Genomic DNA, 13,546 nt, shown 5'->3' on the forward strand with positions numbered 1-13,546 from the left:
GCCAGCTGCTGTTATAGAAATTCAAAGTGAACGCACACACACACACACACATACACACGTTTAACTACAGTTTACTGTAATGTGCATGAGCATGTAATTGTGTGTTTACGTAAGGAGCATGCACAGGAAATGCCACCTGCGTTTTTGACAATCCGTGTTGTTTTAAAGATGAGAAAACAGACGTCACTGTTGCACCACATGTATGTCTGGTATAATAATACACCACGATCTTTAAAAAAAAAATACAAAGATCTACTTTTCCTCTGATGACAAAACGACCCAAAGTGAATCAGCTCTCTGAAATGCAGACATGGATTAGACGACTAAGCTTTGGTTCCATTTGCTCCTGTAAAAAGACGCAGAGCAGATGGAAAGTCTATAATTTTTTACTTTCTTGATAAGACTAAAAGCCACTTTTAAGAAACCTGACTGTTTCCAGAACTCATTTCAAAGGCAGGATGGGGAACTTTTCCAATTCGAAGAACTATACGATGATCTAAAATACAACTTTTAAGCACACTAACATTTCAAACTGGTAGTAGATGAATGACATCGCTCTCAGAGATCGTGTGTTAAGTTTGGACGCTCAGCAGACCTGTACGTCCTCTTGGCCTCGTTTTAAAATGCCAGCGCTGTCACAACGAGTGTGTTATGGATACACTGGAAACACTCTCAATACAATGATGTAATAATCACTGCCCTGGCTAATGTTACCATTAATGTGTGTGCGTGTGCGAGTGTGTGTCACCTGGTTCACTGGTTCATTAATTCAGGACCGACAAGCTCATAGGAAACAGAGCCGATTTAACATTTAAAAGCCGGACTGGGTACAGTATGTGTTGCAGATATCTGCAATTCAGTTTTGCCGAGTCAAAAAGAACATTTCAGATATCCACAACTACGATCTTCCTAGGACAAATGACGTCACTTTTGCCATTCATGTGTATGGGGTTTGTCATTACAGATATCTCCAATTCAGTTGCAGATATCCGCTATGTGAATTACAGATATCTGTAACTGAATTACGACTAGTACTAATTCCAGTTTGAGATATCTACAATTTGATTCTGACTAGTCATAATTCCAGTTCAATATCGATATCTTTAATTCACCTCAGTTAAAGATATGTACATGTGCCTTTTCAGATATCTTATAAGTTTTGACTAGGCGAGATGACGTTGTAGATATCTTGAACTGGAATTATGACTAGTCAGAATCAAATTGTAGATATCTCAAACTGGAATTAGGAATAGCCATAATTCAGTTACAGATATCCATAATTCACATAGTGGATATCTGCAACTGAATTGGAGACATCTGTAATGACAAACCCCATACACATGAATGGCAAAAGTGACGTCATTTGTCCTAGGAAGGACGTAGTTGTGGATATCTGAAATGACAATTGTGGATAGGAAGAATATAATTGCGGATATCTGAAATGTTCTTTTTGACTCTGCAAAACTGAATTGCAGATATCTTGAATGAAAAATCCAACTATTCAAAATGTAATTACGACAAGTCAGAAAGACGTTGTTGATATCTACAATGTTAATTCCGGATAGTCAAAATTAGCTTTTAAATGTTAAATCTGCTTACCATACTGCCATGACGACAGACACTGTTGAATTTTCTTGTTTTGCTTTTTCTTTTTCTCTTTTACAGGTTGTTAGTCCAGTCTGATCAATGTGTGTGGTGCACGATGACATCATAAATCCACCTGCTCGCACTGCGCACTCACCTGCACGATCTCCAGCATCTCCGCTTTACTGATGTACCCGTTTCCGTCGAGGTCGTACATGCTGAAGGCCCATTTCAGTTTCTGCTCCAGCTTCCCGCGCGACGTCACGCTCAGCGCGATGATAAACTCCCGGAAGTCTATTGTCCCGTCGCCGTTGGCGTCGAACGTGCGGAAGACGTGCTCGGCGAACTTGGAAGCGTCCCCGTAAGGGAAGAAGTTCCCGTAGATCTTCTTGAACTCCTCCATGGAGAGGTTCCCGCTGGGGCAGTCCCTCAGGAAGCCCTTGTACCACTCCTGGATCTCATGCTCGGTGAAGTCGGTGCTCTCAAGCAGGTCCTGCATCACCTCAGGACGGAGCTTGCTGTTCTGCTTCCCCATTGTCTGTCAGTCCCGTTGATCACTCTGCACACAACTGGGGAGGAAGAGAGGAGGATGGAGAGGTTTTAGGATGAGACAGACAACATTTCAAACACAGCGGCTTTTTAAATTTGATCCCAAATTATCAAACTATTTTCTATCTATAGACACATTCTCTCCCGACAGGAGGAAAACAGACCACCAGAATGAGCCGAGGACACAAGTGGCTTCATCGATGTAAGTAACCCTTTCTTTTTAGGATTAAAAAACTAATGGAACTTTCCATGGAAAAACAGCTTTGTGTACTTTGAGTCCACACGGCACCATATGCCCAACACGGCTTTAATTAGTCTATAAAATCTCTACACACACACACACATGAAATTGGGTTTAGATGCACAGGGAGGGGAAGGGAGGTGGTGGTGGTGGAGTCAAATGATATTTAAGCTGAGCCGCTCAACAAACATCATTCAGATTCATAACCTTTTCAGAAACAATTCCTTAATCATTCGCTTCCTGGAACTGGAGTGGGAGTGTTTGTCATAAAGCCGATCTTTATGAACAGGATAAAGCTTTATAATCCCTGTTTACAGTGTTTGTGATGGATTAGAAATGTTCATGTCAAATGATAAATACAACATTTGCTCTAAATAGTAACAGTGAGTCATCATCATCGACTACATGACAGCCACGTTTTGTATTGTTACAACTGGTCGTGCTTATCTAAAGTGAGTTTTTGCCGATTAGAGCTGTGTGATTACAGCAGGACCTGAACGTAAAGGTCGTAACACCTCACACCTCACAGACTTTCACTGCTGTTGAGTTTTTTATTTGTTATTTTTTTATTCGGTTATTGTTCAGGCTGAGGAACAAAATAATACACAAAAACTTTTGAGAAGATTTGACATAAAAAGTTGCTGTTTGAATTATATAAAGATGAAAATCAAGTATGACACTGCAAAAGAAAAAAAAGAAAAAAAACAATTTGTATGGTCACTTTTGGGCTTTGATACATTTGTTGTAATTCACAAAACTGTCACTTCTGATACTAGAACAAAGACAGCTGGTCTGCAGCCGTTATGTAATGTAGCCTATTTTATTCTATTTCTTTCGTTTTGATACCTACATTATTCAATTTGTAAAAGATTTCAGGGAAAAAAATGAATAAACTACATAAGTTTGCTTCTTTCTGCCCCCTTTCATTCGGGAGTTGCATTATTTTTTTTGCATTAAACTGTTTTTCTTTTCTTTTTTCAGTGAAAGAAACAAAAAACTAACTAAACTAGACCCAAGAGATAAGAGACAGACAGACAGACGGAGAATTAAGCTGTTGAGTTGGGAAATGGTGACATTGAGCCAGGGAAACATTGTGAGTCGTTTTTTTATTTTATTTTTATATCTATGCCCTTGTGGTGACACAAACAGGAAGTACCAACTACTGGTGTGAGTGAGATTGTGCTTTCAATATAGTTATCATGCACTATGTGTGTATATGGGAGTGACTGCATGTTCATATTTGTTTGCATTATGTGTTATCATGAATCTATATTGATTAAAATGCAATTACAAGATCAAACAGAACAATGCAGATATTTCAGAATCATGCCTTTGTGTTGAGGTTGTAAGTATTTATGTCCACTCTCTGTGCTTTGTGGGCTCAGCAGTGAAAAGTCGGCGGAAATGAGTCACTACTGTAGTGAAAACCTCCTAGCGAGCTCTTTGAAGGCAGCCTCGCTGTGGGGAAACCATGGGGCGCTGCAAGAAACACAGAAAGTTTCTCTTTCACATCAGGTCATCTGCAGTTAACGGCGACAGTGTGAGAGAAAAAAAAAGAAAAAGAGCGGAAAAAAGTGTTGGTGAAGTTCACTGCAGGTGAATAAACCAACAGCTCGAGTCAGTCAGAGTAAAAAAGCAGCTCTGTACTCAAGGTTCAACCAAGGTTAGCACTGAGTAGACATTCACTCGATGTAGGCAAGGACGTTTGACAAGAGAGAGCGAGAGAGATAACTTGAATTATCTTCTCTTAGAGTCTGATGGAAAAGCTCAAAGTGCCCGACAGCTTCAGCCTCCATGGAACCGGATGGAAACAGCTCTGAAGCACCTTTTACCTTTCACCCTTGTTTACTTCTGTCACTGACTGTCTGCTCTACTTCAAAACAGCAGCATAGGCTACTGGAAATGTGGATAGTAGTGATAACATTGAAATAGATGCACAATGTAACAGTATATGAATAACAACAACATCATCAAATACACAATCCAACAACTCCAAAACGCTCTGGTGGACAAGTTGTGACCCGCACATTCACCACGCTGTGAGATAATGACAGAACGTTACGAGACAGAGTTGTTTTAGAGGTAAATACAGAGACTGCTTGATGAAAAACTGCCCCCGACAGGAACGCACATCAGCGGTTTTGCATGACTTTGCCTCTAAAACAACTGGTAACGTTCTGTTATTATCTCATAGCGTGGTGAATGTGCAGGTCACAAATTGTCCACGAGAGCGTTTTGGAGTTGTTGGATTGTGTATTTGATGAGTTTGAGGAGAGAAACCAAAAAATCCCATTAGCCTCCGTAGCGTAGCTCTGAGCAGCTCACGGCTCTGCTCCGCCGTTCTGAAAATAGCTTGCACCGACAATTAAAAATAACAAACCTACGGCTAAGACTATAGGGATTATGGCAATGGGCCAATTTGCCAAAATGTTGAACTATCCCTTTAACACTAAATAAGTGACAGCTGTGGATGGTTGTACAGGTATCTGTATGAGATTCTGACCTGTGGGACATGTGAAAGTGTGCAGCCACTGTCATGGCAAAAACCATCCAATACTGCAGTTCAAAACCACCAAACGTCAACTTCATGGTGGCAACAGTGGAAACAATGTGGGAATACACACATACACACACACACACACACTGCCTGGTATAGACCAATAATGATTCAGAAACATTGATTTTTCTTGTCTCTGCACCAAGCCTGGCCTTTGTTACAATTCACAGAAACTACTCGGTCATCAAATGTAATCACGGCTCAGTTTTAGGCAGAGGACTCATTGATTTTTATCCACAGTTGTATCCAGTTCATTTGTTTTCCTTTAAAATCTACTGTCTTTCACCAAAAGCACCTAAATCAGAAAACAAAAGAACATATACGACCTTCAAAACATCACAGACATTCAGACACACAACATGGCAATGATGATTTCAGTGTCATACACGTTTTGTTTTGTTTTTTTCCCCCATCATCCTTTGCCGTCTCTCGTGGCGTGGAGTCAAACTACATAATTGAAGGTCTGGGTTGTAGAAAAGTTGAAGTAATTTGCCAGTTACTCCACTGTGAAGGTGCTGTCACTGTCACTGTCACAGCGTCCGACCCCTCGGAGCACAGGATTTCACTGCAGTGTGTTGTTGGCTTCACTAATGGAGTCGCAGTCATGACCCCGTCCACTGCTACACACACACACACACACACACACACACACACACACACACACACACACACACACACACACACACACACACACACACACACACACTCAAAATAACAGACTGTCAGAGCCAAACTGCTTTCAAAAGCCATGACAGTAATGTGGCTAAAAGCTACAAACAAACCGCTAGAGTACAAACACACACTGACCCACGTCTGTGCGAGTGAGTTCACACTTCTATCCTCCAATTTCTTTTTTTTTTTTTTTGAGACTCCTCGAAAACTACAGCAGAAGGTATTCTAATGATTTAAGTTTAAATTCAAATCTGTTAACTTCAGAGTCAAAGGGAATATGAAAACATATAAAGATGATACCGTAGGTGGTGAGAGCAGAACATAAGTTTGCATATGTACTTGAGCTGCACATGTGAGACTGACAGCAGCTGAGTAGGCACTGGTGAGTGACAGGACACGTCTCAAGGCTGCCGCGTACACGCTTCAGCGAGCTATTCACAGGGCGAGACGGCGTCGGAGGGGAGAGCTGCTTTTTTTTTTTCTCACAGTTGGGCTGGTTGGGTGGGGGTGGCATAACTTAACATTTTTATTCTGACTTTCCAAGAACAAGCAATCTGACAGTCTACGCCCACTTTGCACAACAAAAACGCCAGGTGGGATAAAAAAGAAGAGGAGGAGGAGGAAGAGGAGGGTTTGAGTTGGTCCATAGATTCAGCAGCTCAAGAGTAAGGAACTGTTGCTCCAGAGACCTTAACATTCATTTTCATACTGTTTTATTTGATTACATAAATCATCATTACATAATATTATTACTATAATAATATAATCACAGCAATTGCTTGTAATATTTTTTGCCTTATTATATTAATTATAATGACCTCAACGGTGGATTCATCAGCAGTGGGAGTTCACATTCACTTAATTAGTTGCTGATCAAATCTACAGGTGAAAAATGAAAGACGATCAGAGATGACAAGTCTGCACGTGTCCGACCACGAGAACGTATAGTTTCAATAAAGAATTTGAAGCGGTGAATCTGTCAGCGTTATCGTTCAGCAGAGCGTCGTACGTGCTGTTCAAGAATGTAAAGATAAACAGATGTTGCAACAGTGGGAAAAAGGCGAGTGGTGCTGGGGGATCTGAGCTACAGGTTGTCTGTTACATATAGGAATGAAGAGAGAAGACAAAGTGTCAAGTTAAAGGGAAATGACAACAACATCTAAGTGGGAAATGGTCACACTGGATCAGAAGAAATGGTATTTAACATGCGCAAGGAAAGGATACTTATTATTTTATCTGTTGACATGTTGTTGCTTTATATCTTTTTGTTTCATTTTGGGTTTTTGATTTTGTTTTGTTTTATTAATTTCTACCCCCCCCCTCTATCAGGCCACTGCTTATAGATGTATTGTTGGCATGCATTATTGTAACACAAGCCCTGAAAATACAATGAAATCTGATAAAAGAAAAAAGAATAAAGTGAGAACAAATCATTGCTGGGAATAAAACACTCCTGCCAAATACAGCAACTGAAGCAAGACTGGAGCAGGCTGCTGCTCCTGACGACTTTTGTTGGGCGACAGATTTCAGACATTGAGAGGGAGAGTGTTGCGGCTGTCTCTCAACAAACTTGAGCCGCTGGGGAACTTAAAGCTCTTTTGAGATGCGTGCGTCCAAAAACTCCAAGGGTCCACGATCAGTTTAAAGTGTTTATTGTAACAAAAATCAAAAAAATCTAAAAGAGCCAACAAGCAGTTACAGAAAAAGGCAAAAATAATACGTGCCTTTCAATGAATAATAATAATGATAATGGTGAGATGGTAAAGTGAATTGACGATCAACAAAAAATATATGAGCTTAGTCTTCTCCTTTTGTGTTCAAAACTCCTGCCACCACACACAATAAGTAAAAGAAAATAACCACAGACTCTCAATGTGTCAACGCAATGACATAAAACCTAAAGCAAAATGGCAGGCAAAATATATCTAGGCTTCTACAGAGAGTGTTACAATAACCAGCCATGACGACAGCTCATAAATCAAAGGTGCATGACGGCGACTACTTTCCACCGTCTCCACTTAAGCAACAAAATAAAGTTCATTCAAAAAAAATGTGAGTTTCTGGCTCCACTTCAGCAGAACTTAGACATGCAATGGGATTGGTTGACTTGTTGTACAAGTTTGAAGCAGGTAAAAGTCGCCGCCCCCCTCGTTGTCCCTCATCCAGTCACATTTCCTCTCCTGAAGCCAACTGCAGAACAATTTGGACGCCGTTTATAATCTCCTCAACAGACAGGAGTGGATACCGATTCAGATTCAAACTGAGCGGTCTGAGCAGAACCGGGTCCGATGGCTCAGATCCACATCCCCATTATAACAATTTAACCACTTTATATATATATACACACACAGACACACAAACACTCTCTCCAGTAAAAAGCTACAGATATTTTCTCTCTCCACTTCCTCTGTGGGAAACAGCCTCTAGAAAAACACCAGGCCTCTTCACAATGAGCGGTGTTGAGCACGGCGGCGATGTTAACGAGGTGTGAATACATTTACTAGGTGACTTTCATCATCTATGAAACATTCGTGTCGTGGTGTTGGGAGCGGAGGACACGAGGACTCACTGGATGGTTGGATTAGTTTAAAAAACAATGTGAATAACAACAAGCTGTGGCCAGAAAGAAACTAACTAACGAGGGAATATGTTTTCTGAGAGTCTGCACACACTTTCGCCTACTTAATGCTGTTTTTTCCCCCTAATTTGTGACTCCTCTGTATATGCAGAAAGTCGACGGTATCTCATCTTAATTCATTATGGAAATTAAAAAACACATTTTCTCCTTCTCTCTCTCTGACTCTGCAGCTGTCCCTAATTAACGCCGCTCTCGCTTCCTTGTCCTCCGTGCTCCGTTGTTTCGCTCTCTCCATCCTCTGTTTTATTTCATCTTACACAAGGAGACCAATTCGCTCTTATGAAGCAATTTTACTGCAGTTACCATAGTAACATTCGGCAAAAAAAAAAAAAAAAAAATCTCTCACAGCCATTGATGAGCTTTCTGGCTGAGTGCACTGCATAAACAAACGCATGGGTACACACTACACACACACACACGCTCACAATGACTGACTCTGGGATGTGTGTAGGTGTGTGTGTGTGTGTGTGTGTGTGTGTAGGTGTGTGTGGGTGCAGGTATATGAGTGAGGTGAGTAGCAAGGAGCCAACTGTGATCATCAGCTGCACAAATCTAGAGAGGTAATAAAACATCTTTTGATGTGAAGCAGCAGCAGCGAGACAAATAACAACTGAGACATGAAGTGGTCCAACGTCACAGCAGAGCGCTCGCTGTGTGTGTGTGTATAAACCAGCAGGATATTAACCACAAAGGATTTAGATCACATGTTGTTGGTGATATTAAACTTAGCTATAATATAAATGACATTTGATTTATAAAGTGTGTTTAGAATTTAAAATCAGATCAGAGATGAGAGCATTATTGTATTTCTGAGTTGTGCCTTCCTGTTGGTGATGCGTGCAATGCAACACATGCTCTGCCATCTTTACCGCAATTTTTTGGTTCTTGTTTCAGGTGGTGGCAGCGGTTCATGTCCACACAAGCGGTGGTGAGACAGCAGTTTCCATTCTTTTTCCACAACTGAATATCAAATTTTCACATGTGATTGTGTCTGTTGATAAAAATACATCTCTCTCCTCTTCTCTGATTGTGTCGAGAAAGTCGACAAGAAGAGAAAACTGGAAGCAGAGACGGCAGAATTATCTCTAACGATACGATAAGTGTGTTTAGATGATGCATGCTCAAACTAAATTGACTTGAATATTGACTGAAATGTTATGCAAAGTTTTAAACATGATTTCTGGATCTTAAATTGAATCAAAACCTATTCTGTTGGTCCATGTATCATGGTGCAAATAGGTCCTGCACTTGTTGCATAATCCTGCAGAGACATAAACTAGCAAATAGAGTGGTGCATTTTAAACCTTTGAAAGATGAATGAAGATATATTTACCACGACTCCGGTTGAGTATGAACCATTTTCATCATGTCCTGCAGTATTTACAAACTCAGTTGTACTAATTTTGATCTGGAGGCAACTTCCAGACTAATAAACTTGAAATTTATGACTTAATGAGTTGACGACGCTGTCCAACAGGATCCAGCGCTCAGACCACACACTGCCGAGCTGACTCAGAGCCACCGACACTCGCTCAAATCAGACATACAGTAGGCTATAATATGCTAAACTGGTGTTAAAGCAGTTCAGTGGTGTGCCGTGTTGATTTTGCAAAGTCAATGACAAACTAATTTGTATTTACTGAGCAGGAACCTGCTTTAAAAGCTTTTTAATTGAGTGTAGCGGAGCACTTCCTGGAGAACTCAGCTGCATAACAGGGAACTAATTCATCACGTGAGGCGTCTTTGTGTTGTTCAGCTGCACCTTAGCAACAATGTAAGATCCAATATATCCGTATACATATGGAGCTAATTTAGAGGTGATTAACCTTTTGCTCTGTTTGGTTCATCTGCAAATGTTTCTTAATGGAAGTCCAAGCAGAAATGCTAAATTTACAACGGAAAAATAAACCCAAAGTGGGTTTATAAAAGGAAATCCATGAGTAACATGAGCGCTGACCACACTCAGAGACTGATGTGCAACCATAACCGAATAGTTTTGGTTTGTGGAGAATAAATTAGACAAAAGAAAAGACGGCAAAAAAGAAATAAAGAAAAAAAAGTGACAGATAGAGAACGTTTCCCAGGGAGGAGGAGGAGGAGGAGGGAGGGTTTCTGTGTTTGGAGAAACATGTGTACACTTCATTTTTCTTAATGAAACACAGCAGCTTGAGTCTGCAGAGGGAGAGGACACACACACACACACACACACACACACACACACACACACACACACACACACACACACACACACACACACACACACACACACACACACACAAGATACACAAAACAGAGATTAAAGTAAGAAAGAAGAAGGACTACGTTCTCTTTTCTTCTTTCAGCAGGAAACCCCAAAGACATTTTGACACCATTTTATAATTATTCATCCCTCAAACCACAATGTTTGTTTATTACGTATCTATCTACTGTATGAACTAACCGTTTACCAGTGTGAAATCCACAAGTAGCCCACTGTAAAGTGTCGGACTTAAGACGCCGCCCTCTAAACATATCACTGCTGCTGCTCGGTTGCAGTTTCTGCAGCCTGCAGGTTCCTCAGCGGCGTCCAACAAGCAGAAACCTCTCCCCTCCGGCTTCCTGACAACGCCGTGGCTCTGGGAGGCGAGGTGTAGGAAAAGCACACACAGACGGGCGCTGGCAGACGGCCAGGGAGTAGCTGGATGGAGGGTGAGGGAGGGGTGAGGGGGGCAGATGAGTTTGTACTACTTGGACCGACGCCAACATTTCCCCCTCTTCTCTTCTCTTCTCTGACCCCGGTACTTCATACCTTCACCAAAACCTGTGTCTGCCTCTTTAACGTAACGCTGTTGTTTTCAGCTCTTATACTTTTTAAATGGACCTCTTAAGCCTTCATTAAGTTGCTATGGTAACAGACCTGATAGAAGACGGAGGAGGAGGAGGAGGAGGGAGGAGGAGGACGTGGCAGCCAAACACACATTGTGCCCATTGATTCAAGAAAAAAAAAAGAAGAAGAGTGAACTGGTTGAGAAGCAACAAGATGAGATGACACGTTTCCTCAAAAGTCAATTTCAAAATCAACCTGCAGAGGTTTTTTTACGTAACGATGCGACGCACGAAGCCACAGCGCACAAACATGTTGCCACTGAACTGTACCTGCACTTTCTATTCACGTATTAAATAGGGTTTTATATTATAGAAGCGTATTGCATTCACTTGAATAATCAAGACAAAAATCCTGTTTTTCTGAGTAATTTATTTTTTTGTTTGTTTTTTTGAATATTTTTTTTCTGTTTTTCTGACAATTTTTTTCTCTGTTTTTCAGGGTAATTTTTTTCTGATTTAGCTATTGAGATTACAAAATCCCGTGAGAAGCTCCCACCTGCAAGTAACGTAAGGACTGATTTCAACATAAAGGTGCTACATCAGACTGCTCTGATGTTTTCTGAGTGATACTCTCTGAGGTGTTGTTCTGTAATAACATGTACTGTAGGTTTCCTTTCAATATAAATCTGAATTTACTGGGAACTCAGTGAAAATAAGAAAAATGAGTGGGGTTTTCCTTTGAAAATCTACTGTACAATGCCGGTGATAGCTCGACTGTATTTTTTGTGGATGGATGTACAGTATCTCATGGATCTAAGATGTAATAGATCCGTGATGAAGTGGAGGCTTGACTGCAGTGGTTAAACGTTACTTGCAGGTGGGAGTTTCTCCCAGGATTTTGAAATCTTGTTAAGTCCGAAAGATATTATCACGAAAAACAGAAAGAAATTTGTCAGAAAAACAGAAATAATTATTCAAAAAAACAAACAAAAATGCAATACGCTTCCGTATTATATAACAACGCTGCGTTAGATATAAACATGTGACGAGTCGACTATTATTACTTTGGTTGGACGGTCGTGAGAATCTGATCTGTTTGTTCTTCTCTTTGTCTTTGTCCAAGAAGAGAAAATGACCCCCGCGCCTTGTTGTACGTGGAGGTCATGTATAATTTGTCTGGCTCTCTGGTGCCGTGATGGGAGCTCTCTGTCTGCCAGAGCCCTGCATCACTGGACCTGCTTAATTGGTTGAATGAGTAACTCCTGGGTCCCAAAGCTGGATAGATATCCTCCTGTCTCCAATCCTTCTTCTTCTTATTTTTATTATTTCGTGCTTTAGTCTCCTAGCAGCTTCTATCTTCTATCAAACTTTCTTGAAACAGTGGCAGATTTATAACTTTACATCCTCTGAATGTTTCCAGCTGGTTTGTTTCGACATGAGACTCTTATAAAAATAGATTTTACACATGCACTTCATCTCTGCACACATGGTTACTTTAAATATATTCTTTTGCAAAAATGTAAATCATCACCGCATTGACATCAAGGAATCTTTTTTTTGTGGGAAATATTTCGTCTGTCACTTTTAGAGACGGTTTCCTACGGTGCAGAGGAGGAACCGATGGGCCAAAGCTTTGGTCACATGGTGCAATGACAATCACCTGAAACTCAATTTCTGCCAAAACCCGATGAGCTTTGCGGTGGAGGAGCAACAGGAGGAACAGCAGACCCACTGTCCAGGGAGAGGAAGTGAAGGAGGGGGCGAGGGGAATGAAAAACTGGACTGGACTCAACAGTGAAGTCAGGAGGGGACAGATCAAGGCATTCCTGACATATCACTTTTTTAACAAGACCCAAAAAAAGAAAGAAAAGATTTCTGGGGGTCGCACTGACTTTGACTTTTGACTTTTGACCCAAAAATTTGATTCATCATTTCATCTTTTAGTCTGAGTGACCGTTTGATCCAAATTTGTAAGGATTTCCCCTAAGTGATCCTGAGATCTGAAAACAAATGGACTCGAGCCACTGTTTAAGAAACACAAACATGACTTCAAAACCCTTTTTCCCATCATCTTTCTACACCCACTGCTGGGTTGTGTTGCTTTGTTTATCCAACTGAATTTTCTATAAAACTGATGAGTCACAATAAAAAACAAAAAAAAACAAAAAAACAGTTCACACCTGTGTGGATTCAAGGTGCCAATATGACGTGGACGAGGGACGAGGGACGGACGGCTGTAAAATGAGCCGATCTGTAACTGATAAAAGATGTTTGCGGAGAGCAGCTGGAGAATGAACAGTACGTATGGCTGTTTGAGGACGAGGTCGATCAGGTCGAACAGGGTCTGCGTTATGAGAGAGACAAGAGTAGAAAGAGAAGAAGAAGGCGGAGGAAGAGGAACAGAATCAAGAAAAGAAAAGGGAAACGAGAAAACGTGACTCAGGCAAAAAGAGTCTGTGATTGAACCCCACCCCCCGGGGGACGCAACAAAGCTCACACC

General features: G+C 41.0%; 1 protein-coding gene across 3 annotated transcripts in view; it reads right to left on the bottom strand.

Moving 5' to 3' along the window:
- The window catches only part of ncalda (neurocalcin delta a), a 74,539-nt gene that overhangs the window by 12,670 nt on the left and 48,323 nt on the right, over positions 1-13,546 (bottom strand). For all 3 annotated transcript variants that reach the window (XM_085802934.1, XM_085802933.1, XM_085802935.1), the window contains one exon: positions 1,742-2,153. In XM_085802934.1, the coding sequence (XP_085659060.1) occupies positions 1,742-2,119 (378 nt within the window). In that variant the 5' untranslated portion in view covers positions 2,120-2,153. The remainder of the gene's footprint in view (positions 1-1,741; positions 2,154-13,546) is intronic.

This window comes from Trachurus japonicus, chromosome 16, assembly GCF_045865225.1.
Source record: "Trachurus japonicus isolate A0001 chromosome 16, Traja_1.0".
Lineage (NCBI taxonomy): Eukaryota > Metazoa > Chordata > Actinopteri > Carangiformes > Carangidae > Trachurus > Trachurus japonicus.